This window comes from Pogonomyrmex barbatus, unplaced genomic scaffold (genome assembly GCF_055798465.1).
Source record: "Pogonomyrmex barbatus isolate J1 unplaced genomic scaffold, ASM5579846v1 scaffold3, whole genome shotgun sequence".
Lineage (NCBI taxonomy): Eukaryota > Metazoa > Arthropoda > Insecta > Hymenoptera > Formicidae > Pogonomyrmex > Pogonomyrmex barbatus.
In genome coordinates this window covers 18,403,810-18,418,599 of record NW_028297127.1, presented here as the reverse complement: position 1 = coordinate 18,418,599, position 14,790 = coordinate 18,403,810, and the positions used below count along the sequence as shown (strand labels likewise).

At 33.5% G+C, this 14,790-nt stretch overlaps 2 protein-coding genes across 2 annotated transcripts in view; one reads left to right on the top strand and one right to left on the bottom strand.

Annotated features, from left to right (window-relative positions):
* Window positions 1-3,882, bottom strand: part of dpr12 (defective proboscis extension response 12) — a 256,462-nt gene extending 252,580 nt beyond the window's left edge. The window contains exon 1 of the mRNA XM_089079259.1: window positions 3,747-3,882. The gene's annotated coding sequence lies outside the window, so the exon portion shown is untranslated. The remainder of the gene's footprint in view (window positions 1-3,746) is intronic.
* An 8,487-nt stretch (window positions 3,883-12,369) lies between these two features.
* On the top strand, window positions 12,370-13,852 carry mRpS11 (mitochondrial ribosomal protein S11). Its single transcript, XM_089080506.1, has 4 exons — window positions 12,370-12,740; window positions 12,937-13,165; window positions 13,278-13,343; window positions 13,628-13,852. The coding sequence occupies exons 1-4, from the start codon at window positions 12,502-12,504 to the stop codon at window positions 13,733-13,735; spliced, it is 642 nt and encodes a 213-aa protein (XP_088936632.1). The 5' UTR covers window positions 12,370-12,501; the 3' UTR covers window positions 13,736-13,852.
* Window positions 13,853-14,790: the final 938 nt, after the last annotated feature.

Genomic DNA, 14,790 nt, shown 5'->3' with positions numbered 1-14,790 from the left:
CCGTAGGGTTGACTGCAATTAAGACTTCGAACTCGCCAGTCGACGTTAATGGATATCTAATTTGCTCTCGTTCGACTTGCGGTCCAAAGGCGGCGAGGGTCGCAAGAGCGAAGACAAAGGGTTCCGGGGTAGGAGAAATCCGGGGAAGAGAGAGGAAGAGGGAGGAAAAGACGAGGCGGTGATGTTCATTGTCCTGTCGCGAGACTCAAGTTTCGTAGAAATGACAGGTCGATATCGCGAGTAAAAACGTAAGACAGGCGACAGGTGCGGGAGGTGCGGTATAAACGGGAGGTTCTTGTCTGCGCTCCGCAGAGTAGCTTGCGCAACTACGTAAAGTATACGTATTATGTAAAGGCAAGGTAGAAACAGCGTGTAAGTACCGGTTACGGAAATTGGAAATTCGTAAGTGTATGACGCGGAGATTGCATAACGGGGATAGATAGTTTTGATTCCCCATGCGGTGACAGTGACTGTGTAAACAATTTCCGTCGATATATCAGTTGAAATTATATCTATATATCTATCGCATGTACACGCGATATACGTTATTTTCATATATTAGATTGCTACCACGCACACATTTGCTTTCGTAATATCGTTGTCAAAAATATATATTGGAATATAATAACGGAAACACGGGCGCACGCTTAATAAATGTTTATTTTAAACGGTAAATATTTTCTATAACTTCCAAAGCTGTATAATAATGGGAAATGATAATAATATATTATGCAAATTATGTAATTTATTATATCTTTATTGTACTTCACATGTAGGACATGTGTACATACCTATAACGTATGATTGATTCTAACAAACATATATTTATCATTGGAAAAGTTTTGTCAGTATTATAAAGCGGAGAAGAGAAAAATGTGATTAAATTATAAAAGAATTAGAAAAAAAACACGCCTTGAAAAATACTAAATAAATATAAGAAAGAGAAGAGATTACAAAGAGATAATCTTTCCGAATGGTCACTTGGATTGTGATGTGTTGTATTGATCAAATCGAGAGAAACATCCAGTTTGAGAACAAAGACAGAGAGGAGAAGGAAGAGGAGGAAGAGAGAGAGAGAGAGAGAGAGAGAGAGAGAGAGAGAGAGAGAGAGAGAGAGAGGGGAGAGCATAGAAGAAGAGGAGATCACTTGTCGACATACCACCGCACGTAATTTCCTGACGATGTTACCATGCCTAGAAGAGCAAAACGCTGTGGAGAGGAAAAGGGAGGGGGCGAAAACTGGGATGGTTCGTAAAATTAACGTAACTACATCGAAGCCTCGAGCCCTCAGCTACGCGAGAGCTACGTGTCTACGCTATGATCAATGGCACATCACACAGCGGTACGAAAGCGCTCGTAGGGCCCGAAATTTATAGTGACCTGACTCACGGGGGTGTTATATCCGGCAACTCTCACAATCGCGACGGATAGTATAATAAATTAAATTAAGAAGGGCGCTTCTCTCTCAAAGGACGCGTGGTTAAGTTAAACAGTTGAAGCGAACTGCTTTCATGATGCACACGTCTTACATCGCTCGTGTGACTGGATTTTCAGGCAGATACTACTCTAAAATCTATTCCTTGAATTCTTCTTTGAACTTAATTTCATATAGTGAGAGACATCGTATAAAAAAAAATATTAAAATTTAAATTCCAATCTTTGAACAGAATATTTTTTTACAATTTAAAATTTACAAAAAAGAATCGTGTTAATAGCTGTATATATAAAATATCTTTCAATATCTTGTCAATCTTTCCGAAGTTTGATTTGCGATACTTAATTTACTCCAACTGTACATGGCGATTTACACTTTAATTTTAATTACGATGCATTTTATAAAAATAAGAGGAGAAGATACATTTCTAATTTATGAGAAGCGTCTGGCTAGCTGACATTTAATTTATTAAATAATTCATTTTATCTGAGGGACAAACGACAGCTAAAGTATTGAATTGAAATGTGAATTTTCAGTGGCAGTGTGAAAATGGAAAATGTGTTCGCGCGCGCTTAAAGACGCACATATCCATTCGCGGATAGTGAAATATCCTATCGTGCTGAAAAAACGAGTCATAATTGGCTGGAAACTAATAACCGCGGCGCGTTAAAGGCTTATCTGGCGTGCGCGTGTATCTAGTTAATAATAGTAAAATCGACGCAATATCAGGCAAACATTAAGACCTTAACCACGCGAACGATGCTGCGTGATGATCAATGGCACGTCACGTGCCGTGTTAAAGGCTTATCCACTCGCATAGTCGGGATTTATAGCGATGTAAGTGGTCTTGTGTTCCGAAAAATAAATTACCCTCTTACACTACTTATATTTTATAAAATTTATATATCGTGCGTTTGTATCAATTAAAAATTCTGTCACGTTTGACATGAGATACGACACGTGATTGCACATTTAAAAAATAATAAATCCAGAAAATGGAACTCTCAATATGAGAATCGTGAAAAATTACTGTGACGATGGTACACACGTCTCCAACGAAAATAACAACAATTACGAAATCCCGATAATCCGCTATTGATAATAGAAGAGAATAGTGTTCATGATTCATGGTAGATTTTACAATAGAAAAACAAACGGTTTGAAGCAGGAGAAAAACCTTGATAATACAATGTGCAATGCGCATCGACAGAAAACTTTATAATTCGTCGATACCTGAGATCCGTAGAGAATCTAGAGTCTGATTGGGTTTATAGTAACTCGAATTGGGCACGATAAAAATTCCTTTTAAGATTTTAATCGTAACAAATCGTCCTACAAAGCGGATAAAGGCATCAAGGATTTTTTAGCAGAGTAGACAAGTGACAAAAATCGTTTAACTATTCGATAACCACAATTTCTGAAATACTCAACGCGATTACGAGCTCAATATGGAATGCCAAGGCATTGGAATACCCCTGAGGCCTAATAGTTTTATGATGGAATCGCGAACGATAAAATTTCTTACAGTTGCCATGGGAGTTAATGACATTAGGCATTCGTAATCGGTTAACCAGAGTAGAACCGAAATTGATGATTTTTTTACTTTATACTGATTACAAATTAATATTTAATGAATTAATTTTTGTAATATTACATTGTGCATTATTACATCTTATCATTCTTAAATAAAAATTATTTTTACACTACGATTAATGTATTTTTACAATTAAAATTATGTTTAAATTTTGACAATATCTTATCGATTAAGACATTGCAATTTTCAAACAAGAAACTGATATTATGCATCGAAGAATAATAATATGTAAAATGTTTTAAAATTGCTTCTATTGTATTATATCTGGGCACAAAAATTCTTTGATCAAAAACTATAAAGTGGACTCTTTTTTATAAAAATTGTATCAGATCATAAAAGTCGCTTTAATCTTAATCATGAATAATTTCAAAGCTATAGATTCTTTAACAGTATTATTAAAGAAAAAGCAATTGACAAAAGAAATTGCAAAAAGATGAACGGTAATAATTCTGAAAGACCTACAAGTTATATTTATTAATCCGTCAAAATTGATATATTTAACGAAATCTATCGAATTTAACAATACATCATGGACAGTTTTATATTAATCCGTTTATCTGACAGCTCTCTTGACAGATTTCCATCAATTTCAATTCTCCCCGACGTGACGACGCTCGCTAAGCTCGTAATCCATAATCACGCAATTCAAACATAGAGAGGGAGTATGTGCTATGCCATTATGGAAAATCAACGAAATTGCAACGACTTGGGACTCACTTGCAGCGCGAGAATGTGGTACACGGTTGGCCCTCCGCGAGATCACCTCGCGTCACGGCAGGGGTGTCCTCAGGTAGACGATCGCTGATGACGATTTTGTCGCGCAACACAACACTCGCGGACCCGTGGCGGCCGATCGGGCGACACCGAATCGGCGACTTCAACCCTCGAAGGAGGGCTGCAATCGGGGACACATGATTCCCCCTGCACCGGGAGCGGTCCGATCTTCCGGATCTCCGATTGTACACCACAGCGCGAGACACCACTCCAGTTAATCCGCACTTCGCGATCCCGTTGGCTAGAGCAACATACAACGATGGAGAAACCGCGTGTTATCAGCCGCGAGTCACTGAGGAAAAACTTGTCAGGCGACGGTCACCGAGCTCGTCAACGATGCACTGGCATATGTCACACTTGTCAAACTCCCACCCGCGCTCGCAGATTGTCGCGTGCACTCGAGGACAATCACACTATCCCACACAGTCCTCCTGCCGTGCGAGGCTGCTGCCAATCCGCCGAGGAGAGTTTCTCTTCTCTCGCGGACGAAAGTGTGTCACTTGAGGAACTGGCCGCGCGATCGAACGTCACTACGGCGTCGCGTATCCCGGTGAAGAAACACGGTCCCGATTACCGATTCGCGCGTCGCACAAACACCCTTCCTTTCCGGAGGAGCAGCGGCAGGGGGGGAGGGGGTTGCAATGAGAGAATGGTCGCCCGAGGCAATTGAAAATATTGGCAATACGTTACGGATTAACGGCACACGTACGTACACAGTATATTCACGGTGGGCACGAATTTACACGCGTGTACATACACGCTCGTATGTACGTGTGTAAGTGCGTACGCGCGCGCGTATGTATGAATTTTTCGCGCTCGCAGGACGCACACGCGAGGGGGCACGGCCGACACACATCAGCCCTAGGAGAGACCCTTAGGCCGGATCCGCGGAGTTTCCTTTCACCTCGATTTTCGGTCCCTCGCCACCCCCGCGTTGCACAGGCGCGAACCGCTTTCAGAATTTCCGAGGGTCGGGCGACGCGCACGCGGGAGGGAGCGACAGCAAGAGGGAGCGTTGCTGCCGGAGTGGGAGTACCGGAGGACAGTGCTGGTGGTGGAAGAGGCAGACGGAATACCGGGTGTGAGTCGTAGAGCGCAAGGTAGCGAGCTCTGCCTATACTAGAGAATAAACTCCCGACTCACAACCGGTTACACCGGCATACTGACACTACCACCGGGTTATACGGCAGAGCCAGTGGCACCGGCGTGGGAAGTAGGGTGCCTACTTTCTTGTAGCTCGTGCCGATATCGTAATATCGTGCTTGTGATAGTAGGCTGCTGCCTACTATCGTAAACCGCCACCGCCACCGCTACCGCCACCGCCACCGCCACCGCCACCGCCGCTGCTGCTGCCGCCGCTGCTGCTGCTGCTGCTGATGCTGCTGCTGGGTGGCACGGGCGTGGAGGGGACGATGGGAAGGGATGAAGGGATGCGAAGGAGGGGTGGCGCAGGCGTTTTGGTGCACCGACGCATTGATCCCTGGAATTCGTGGGGACGACGACGAGGCCCGAGTGTATGTCCACCCTTCGCGAGAGAAAAAGACCGAGCGACACGATGGGTGCCAGAGAAAACGTCGACCGTTCTACTCGTAGCCAATGTCCATACCTGCAGGTGTGGACGCTGTCAGGATTTGGCAGCGAAGCGAGTGTATCATTGATCGTATATTACTCGATTGATCTAGTAGATCGATTGAAAGAAGTGTTGGAGTAAATAATGCAAAATGTGTATACTAATGTCCGTAAATCAAAAGAATTTTCTTACAGCGTAACGAAATATGTGATGAATTTAAAATAGATTATTTTATTTTTACACATTAACTTTTCGTATTACACTAGAAATGAAAATGCGAATAAATATTTCTCGTATACTTCTATTTAAAAATATTTTATAAAATGCAATAAATAGAGATATAAAATATTATATTATCATTATTATTTTGTTAAAGTGCAAAATGTATAACAAGAAAACTACAATAATTTTTAAATAATTGAAAAATGGCTAGTTAAACAATATTAAATGTTTTTTATTGATTTTTTTTTAATAAACTCACATAAATTACTTATGAAAATACAAACACACATCGAAAATATGTATAGATAAACATGTATACAGAGACACATTCACTGACCAAATAAAAAGGGTATCTCTTCTCGGCTGGCCGCGATTACTCGTTAATAAAAGAACAGGGGGAAAAGATGGAATAAGAAAAGAGCGAGTCGTACGGTAAGAAAAGAGAGTTAAAGCTGCGCGAACGAGCCGGCACGGGGATTCTATTGATTTTATAATTTCTCTCTCGTATCTGAAGATTCTTTTGTTCTACTTCATTGTAAAAATCATTCGTTAATTAGACTGCGCGAATCAAGTCATCAAAATCTATTTAATGATCTGAACGATCTAACGATTTATCTTTAGACTCATCGTTAGATTCTCAGATATTCAGACTTGCGTGCGCATGCACTATAATTTTTTTCTTTCTGATAAGAATAATAATTAACATAAAAATACGCACACGAAAGATATTTGAAATTAGGTTAGTAAATACATTTCAAAAGTTTATTTCATTCGAAGATAGAAACACTACTGTCGTATATCAGTATACATGCATGTTATATTTTTCTATTTTCGAACAACAAAAGATATCTATTCTTTTATTTCAGAGTAAAAGTTAAAAAGAGTAAAAGTCCATTTCCGCTTCATATAGAAGTAAAAATACTTTTGTACATATACGCTAAGAATTTCATCAAATTATAAATAACTAATGTAAAAGAAAAGCAGATATATACATACATATGTGAATCGTTGCATAAAATTAGGTCAATTGAATATATGTTTGTTGTGTTATTCCTGAAGATTTTAAGACTCAGTAAGATAAAATTAAGTTAAACAGCTTGTTTTCCGTCGCACCCAATTTAGCTTCGTCATATAGTTTTAACTGGGAGCGAAGTCTTAGTGACACAGGACACTTCCTGCAAACGATTCTGATATACTCTAGCAATTTTTACGATTATGACGATCGTCAAACGCGAATCGCGATACCTCGGGCGCAGACGTATGTAACATAGTTGTGATAAAATATTCAGACTCAGTCTGCGTGCGTATATGTAGCATCGTTGAATAAATAACGATGAAGGTAGGGAATCCCGATTGGTTCATAACTCCCTTTCATCCCAAATTCTTTTGGTAGTCCCGTAACGAGAGCCACACATCTAAAGAACGTAAAGGCGGTAGGAGGGGTTAAAAGGAGGGAGACGATTTACTTCTTTAATGATTTATAGACTCGTGACTTTAGATGGATACGTAAGAAGCCGTTTCCGGAGTCCTTATTATTACTGTTAATTCATACAGCAAACTTTATGTCATATATCTTATATTATATTAAAATTTTGTATAGTATATATTAAAAAATAATACAACCAACATTTTAACTCAAACTCAAATTAATTTTATTATATATTTATTATTATTATTATTATTATTATTTATTTATTTATTATATTTTTGATAATAAATTTAATAAATTTATTATTACGATCTTCAAGAGTAATTGTAATTTACAAATTGATATTTAATTGACATATAATACATATTACATATTTTCATGTAATGAAATATACATATATATGCACGAGAATGTCAAAATTTTTGGATTCATCCTATAGACGATTTAGATGAGAAAAGATGTATATATATATATATTGGAAGAAGAATAAAATGAACTATTTTGTTTCAACTAAGTTTGTTACACGAATTATACAGACTGATATCCTTTATATACTGCTCTCGAATCATGCTCGTTATATTGATTTAGAGAGAGGCGATAGAGAGAGACTTGGAATCTGTAGATACAAACGAGTAAATAAGACCTCAGTGAGCGACGACTTCGGGAGCTATGAGCTTTCGAATCGTGTTGTTTCTTTCAAGGAACGGAATAATAATTTTAACATTTTTCAGAACAAAATCGTTCTCTTATTCTATTGCATCCCATTCAGGAAAGGCGATGAAATATGCAATAACAAAAGCGGAACGATAAAGAAAAAGCAAATAATAGATACCTACTTACAGTCGAATCGTCTTGCCTTATTCAAGCAGAAGAACGATGTATAACAATGCCAACTATTACATAGATAGTTATTTTTAACGATACTTTGAATGCGTAGTTGTTTCTCGATTATATTTATTCTGTCGATTTCACAGAAGTATCTATATGCAGAAAATAAAACAAGAAACAAAACGAAATGAGAGACTTTTGGAATATCAATATCTTTTATACGGAGACAAATTTTAAATAAGATCTCACTTACGAATGAGAATAACATTTTCACATTTTAATTTGGAATTAGAAAATCCATTATATTCTTTTATTATACTTTATATTTAACACATTTTTCTTGTGAATCAGATTTCCTTACACTTTATTGTAAGGATTCCTTATAATTTATTGTATTAGATTAAATTTCAAAAATTATCAAACATACTAAAATTTGATTCACGAAGCAATCAGCATCCTTTCGTGAATTAATGTATATTATTTTATTGTCCAAAAATTTAATATTAAAAATGTAGTCAATGTGAAATGCGAAACGCACGGAAATGCAAGTACGATTTCAGAAACTGCGCTTTCGAGTTGTGTTGTTTCCTTCGGATTATCGAGAACTTTATGATATATGTGAAGAAAACTCGGAAAAGTAGCGGGATAAAGCGGACAGAATCTATCGCGGTAGTAGATGCTTTAAGAAATATCGGAGAAACTCCGTGGACCCTCAAAGAATGGAATACTCCGACTACGTTTAAACGTGGAGAACGATACAACGGATACTCGATATCGTTTCTTTGGATAACCAAGCTTGAGTGCTGTGAATGCTTGCTGACTTTCCCACGACTGCCCCTTTTCGTTTTTCTATCTACGCGTCCGCTGTTCCTATGGAGGCCCATTTTGTATTGAAAATCAAATTTTGTTCGTCGACGCTATCGTCGCCAAGATGACGTTAAATCCGATATAAAACTTTTCGCTTCGTGGTGCAATGACATCAAGTAGGAGAGAGGCGGAATATGCGAGGGATGGAAATCCTATTTTTGCACATCAGTTTTTAGCAATCGCCCGAGGTGAAACGAGAACATTTACATGTTACGTGAAGAAGAATGAAGAGAAATATTACGCTTGAAAGGTACTTACTTGATTTAAATTAAATCTCAATATACCAACAATCAACATTAAATTTTTAATGCTATATACATTAGTATCTTCAATTGAAAGCTTAAGTTTTATTTAAGTTTAATTTAATTAAAATTCTTATATAAATAAACTTCTTATTGACGTTTTCGTTTTAAATATTTATAGTTTTTAAAATAATAGTTTCAAAATTTTGGACGACCTTTTATATAAAAAAACTCCGTTTATAAATTTAAAAAAATGAAGTAGTTGAAAAAAAATGACTTTAATGTAAAGTATGTTACAATTTTACGATATTAAATAGAATTCCTGTGTACTTATAAGAACAATAAAAGTTATTTTTTTTATGTTTTGTTCGTGTAAATATTTATACTGGTATCGAAAAAATAGACAGGCATTTATATATTTCTATTCTATCGATATACAAAGCAAAGTGTATGCTAGATATATGTATAAACAAACAAGCATAGCCAGGTCTCCAAAGCTCTCCAAGCATAATTCAATAATGGTCTTAGGGTAAGGTTCATAATAACTGCGTAAATGAGAGGGATCCTGTAATTAATTCGAGCATATTCGTAGAGAGAGAGAGAGAGAGAGAGAGAGAGAGAGAGAGAGAGAGAGAGAGAGAGAGAGAGAGAGAGAAAGAGAGAGAGAGAGAGAGAGAGAGAGCATGTCGAGCGTGCGCAATCTCACCGTATATGATATAGATTCCACTTTGAAAGCTTCCTTATTAAGCCGCCAAATCAGCATTGTTAATTCGTAAGTATTAATTTGTAAGTAGAAGAAATTCATTTCTTTCATGTACATTTGATACGATGCAACTCGTAATAGATTTATTCGCGATTGCAATTCGTTATGTTACTGGCGCAATTAAAAACGCGTGAAAGCTTAAACATCCATCCTTGGTAGAATATCACGATTATCATCTCTGTACATATATTTTTTTCAATTTTGCTGTTGAGAGTAAAAAGGTTAGGCATATTGCATATTAAAATACATGAAAAATTGTTTGAATATCTGTTATTTTCACGTCTGACATAACATTGTACTTTCTAATTGCAAAGTATTAAGATGCAAATATATTTCCGAATATTGCATATTAAAGCGCGTGAAATGTGTATAATTAATGTTTTGCGAAGTATCGAATTGCGCTTAATAATGTCGATTTAATATGCCAGGCTAATGAGGATTTGATTATTTAAATAATTGTATGTTTTGTGTATATCGTTATATAATATGTATATTGCCTTTAAACTCAACACAAACAATTGCAATGTATCCACTGGCACCATTTCATTCGGTTTGAATTCGTCGTTTGAATTTTCTTAATTAAGAGAGAGGCAGCAAGAGTTGCACGCTTATGCGCGCACAATACGTATCGTAGTAACATTATTCATGTGTTATTACACACGGGGAAGCCACGAACCAGAAATGGCTCGTAAGGGAAATAGTGGTAACACAATCTACCTAATGATAACTAATACGTAATTCCGCACTATTGAAATCGCGCACATTGTTTCGGACATTCGAGGGGTAACGCTAATGGAAGAAATCGAGAGCCGTTACAACAGATTTAATGCTGCGAACAAATAGTTCTATTAACAGTGAATTCTCATCGAATTCCTGGCGAATAGGAAAACGTATAATTCAATGCAACATTCAAATGAAGGTGTAAACGAAGACAAGCGAATTGTCACTAACTTTGTTATAACTTTATAATATATTACGTTAAAGATATAAACTGTGAATTAAAATTTTATTATAAAATTTTTCATTAAATAATTTTCGTTAAATTTTACAAAACTTGCTATTATATAATTTTAACAACATAAAAAAGCAAAAATTTTTTTCTAAATAAATAAGTATACATATATAGAATAAGGATGTGTTTAAATACAGAAATAGATTTTTTTTTCATTTTCTTCATCAAACGTTTTAATGACATTTTTGTTTAATATGAGTTTTAGAACGGACTATATTAATTTACATGTAAATAATATGCAAATACATGGTATAAATAACAAAAGTTATATAATATGATAATAAATTTAAAACGCGGAGATTGTCATTGCTGCGTTATTCATGCAAAGGAAAGTTATTTTCAATTTGAGACAACTTGTCTGAAATTTAATCATATTATCGATTTAATATTGCACTATAAATATACCTATAAAATATATCTATGTATACATATAAATTGAAATGAGCATTATCTATATTGAAACTTTTGTAACTTAATATTGTAACTTAATATTGAATATTGTATTACTCGCAATTGAATACGTAAATGTAATCAATGCCATTGATTATGCATGTTTTACTTGCAACAAAGTACAACATGTTTTTTAAAATAGCTTGCAAGATAAAGACTGAGTAAAATATGAAGAATTTATCATGTTGATTTATTTACTTGTTTGCATGAATGAATATTTGAGTTGTGTGGACTACGATGTGATAATACCTTGATTAATGCATGCTGCTTTGCGTGAAATAAAAATTATTTAAACTCACTATAGTAATAATCATCACGTACAATTCTCAGAAATATATTTGTAATCAAAATATAATAATTAGCAAATAAAAATTAGTACAGGAAAACATACAATTTTAATCACAATTTTATATTTTATATTTTATATCCTTGTATTTCTGTTGTTTATTTTACAATGATATATTTAATTCCTTTGCTTCCTATAAAAATGTCTTACTTATTATTAATTTAAGAAAATTATAATAATTTTTATCTCAAAGAAGTTTGTTGTCTTTGTGTAAAAAAATTTTATATAATTTGCGTACTCAAGAGAAATACTTTGTACGAAAATGTATCTTGATTAAAAAACAATATTTTGTATATTTAACAAAACATAATTACAAATATAAAATTTTTTATTTTTCTGTCTTATCGACCGCATGGGATTTTGCAAGAATTTTTCTACTTTCGTAAACAATATTTTTAATTGATAAATGATTACGGATACATGAATTATTCAATCCTGCATTTTACTGTTAATACTGCTAATAATTTCAATTATGATGATTTTTCAAAGAAGCATTGCATTTTTTTGGATTAAGCTAACATAACGAATTTGGTCAAAACATTTGCTGAATTTATTAATTTATTAAATTATACGATCTCAAAAACAAATGTTGTGAGGATAAATATAAGAAAAGTATCAAGTAAAAACAATCTTTGAATGATTAGAACAAAATAATCATCAATTCGACGTACAAATCGATAGTCAGATTTGAAAAACTCATAAATACCGACCGTTCTTTCGAGAGTCCAGTCGGACGAAAGATCGCCAGGAATCGATAAATCAGTTGTTTCAAAACACATGGTATTATCATACGTGTCGATAACAATTCCATCTTTGCAACGCCGCTAAAGACACAGAGATGGCAATAGTTTAGTAAACACCGTTGCTGCGTGATTGTTCAGCAGTGCTATGCATTCGTATTAACTTGATATATTTTTTATGTCTTGATATATTCTAAACGCTGATATATTTAACTATTAGTTAGTCAAAATGATAAAATCTATATTAAAGTTAACTAGATTTCCTGGATTACGGGAAAGCGTGTTAGCCGATGGGCATTTGGCTTCGGCATTTTCACGTTTGAATGCCATAACCTCAAGGAATATTTGCACTTCTCACTTATGCAGCAAGGAAATTCGAATGCAGAATGAGAAAGTAAGGGTCGGTAACTCAAAATATGGATTATTGGAGGGAGAGACTATGCCCGAGACAACCAATATTAGTCAGCAGTAAGCACCAGTTTTATTTATATTTATAAATTTGTATAACTATCTTAATTTATGTTAGATACATTTCAATTTGTTTAACAACTTAGCTATACATAATATAGATTCAAGAAATTGTTACTAATGCAATTATTAAAACATGTCAAGTTTTATTTCTTGTACTACCGATCAAATAACTTTTATATTATTTATGTTTTAGGGAATGCTTGTTTCCTGATACAGATACACCAAATCGACTTTTTAATGGTGTACCATATAAGGAATTGCATATTGTCAATATAAAATCAACTCCTAACAATACTATTATGACTTTTACAGATTTTAATGGTAAAGTTTTATCGTTGCATTCGGCAGGGATAGAGGGTTTTAAAAATGCAAAGAAAGGTACAAACATTGCTGGACAACAAGCAGCTATAACTTTTGGTAATGTAAGTATATATTGAATATAATTTGCTGAAATTTCATACGTATGATTTATTATATTAAACAAGAAAAGATGCATGTGTCTATTTTTAATATATGTATTTGTCCATTCTTTAGCGAATTATTCAATATGGTGTGAATACAGTAAGGATACGAGTACAAGGTATTGGACCAGGTAGAATGGTAAATATTTTATAAAAATTGTCTCTTTTTCCTCTCTAATCTGATACATACATATACATAAAAAGTGTGTGTATGTATGTATGTATGTATGTATGGTGTATATAATGCATGTATATATATATATATATATATATATATATATATATATATGTGTGTGTATAATGTGATGTATTATTCTAATTATAAGATAATAACTATAAGATATATATCATGAATGAATATTAAAAATTATATTGAAAATTATATTGAAAATTTTATAATTTTTGAAAATATATATTTTTCAGTCTTCTATAAAAGGTCTTCAAATGACGGGATTGAACATTATATCAATTACAGATGATACTAGAGTAAGTTGGAATCCACCAAGACCACGGAAACAAAGAAGAATATAATTATTAGATGTTATAATTTATTATTATTATTAAAAATATTAATATACATTCTGCATAAAAATTTTTTATAGTGTATATCATTTTATCTTTCCAAATATATTAAAATGTATAGGAGAAGGTTATGATTTTAATAATAATAATTTTCCCTACATTTAATGAAAATTTCGATTTAGGTTATAGATACTTGATATTAGTTCTTTGTATGTTTATGGTTGATTGTTTAAAAGTTACATATAATATATAAATAAAGAAATTAATATTTATTTGCATATAGTACAGTGATGTATAAAGAGAGAATATATATATATATATATATATATATATATATATATATTCTCTTTTTATATCTTACTATCTAAAAATGACTAGATTAAATATAACTTTGAAGGAAGTAGAAATTTTTCTATATACTTTACAATAATTACTCGTAATATGATATTACATTCATCATAAATATCGCCCTTTCTATTATTTTTTTATCATACATTTCTCTTTTTATTAATTAAATAACGCATATAAAATATTTCTTTTTTTCACGCATTATTTTTTAATGAATTTTTTAAGTGAATTTTTAAAATCGATTTTTTTAGCGAAAATGTTAATAAAAATTTTTTAATTATGAGTAATTGAAAGTCGTTCTTGGAAAAATTAAAATTTAGAGAGCTAAATAAGTTACGATTCTATAAATAAAATATATTTTCATAGAATTTTTATTTGTATATAACATAATTCCAGAAATATATGATTATAAAGATAAAAATCTCAATAAAGAAGCTATTAGAATATTTTTGCATGAAAATTCTATTTTAAATTGATCAAAGAATTTAATTCATTAAAAAATAAAATATGCGCGAAAAATGCTTTTAAATTTATTAACCATAAATAGGATTTCTCAAATTCATTGTGTTTTTTTTCAGTTCGGTTAAAACGATAATCGTTTAATAGCATATAATTCTACCATATTATAATAATCCACATCGTAATTGCATACATATATTTTTTAATCAGTTTCTATTAATTATTGAATTTATTCGAAAACATTTTTACAACGTTTT

Excerpts from the sequence above, each read along its gene's own strand:
- mRpS11 (XM_089080506.1), top strand. The coding sequence starts at position 12,502 with ATGATAAAATCTATATTAAAGTTAACTAGATTTCCTGGATTACGGGAA. Across the intron at positions 13,166-13,277 it reads CAGCTATAACTTTTGGTAAT|CGAATTATTCAATATGGTGT; the intron begins GTAAGTATATAT and ends TCCATTCTTTAG. Across the intron at positions 13,344-13,627 it reads GTATTGGACCAGGTAGAATG|TCTTCTATAAAAGGTCTTCA; the intron begins GTAAATATTTTA and ends TATATTTTTCAG.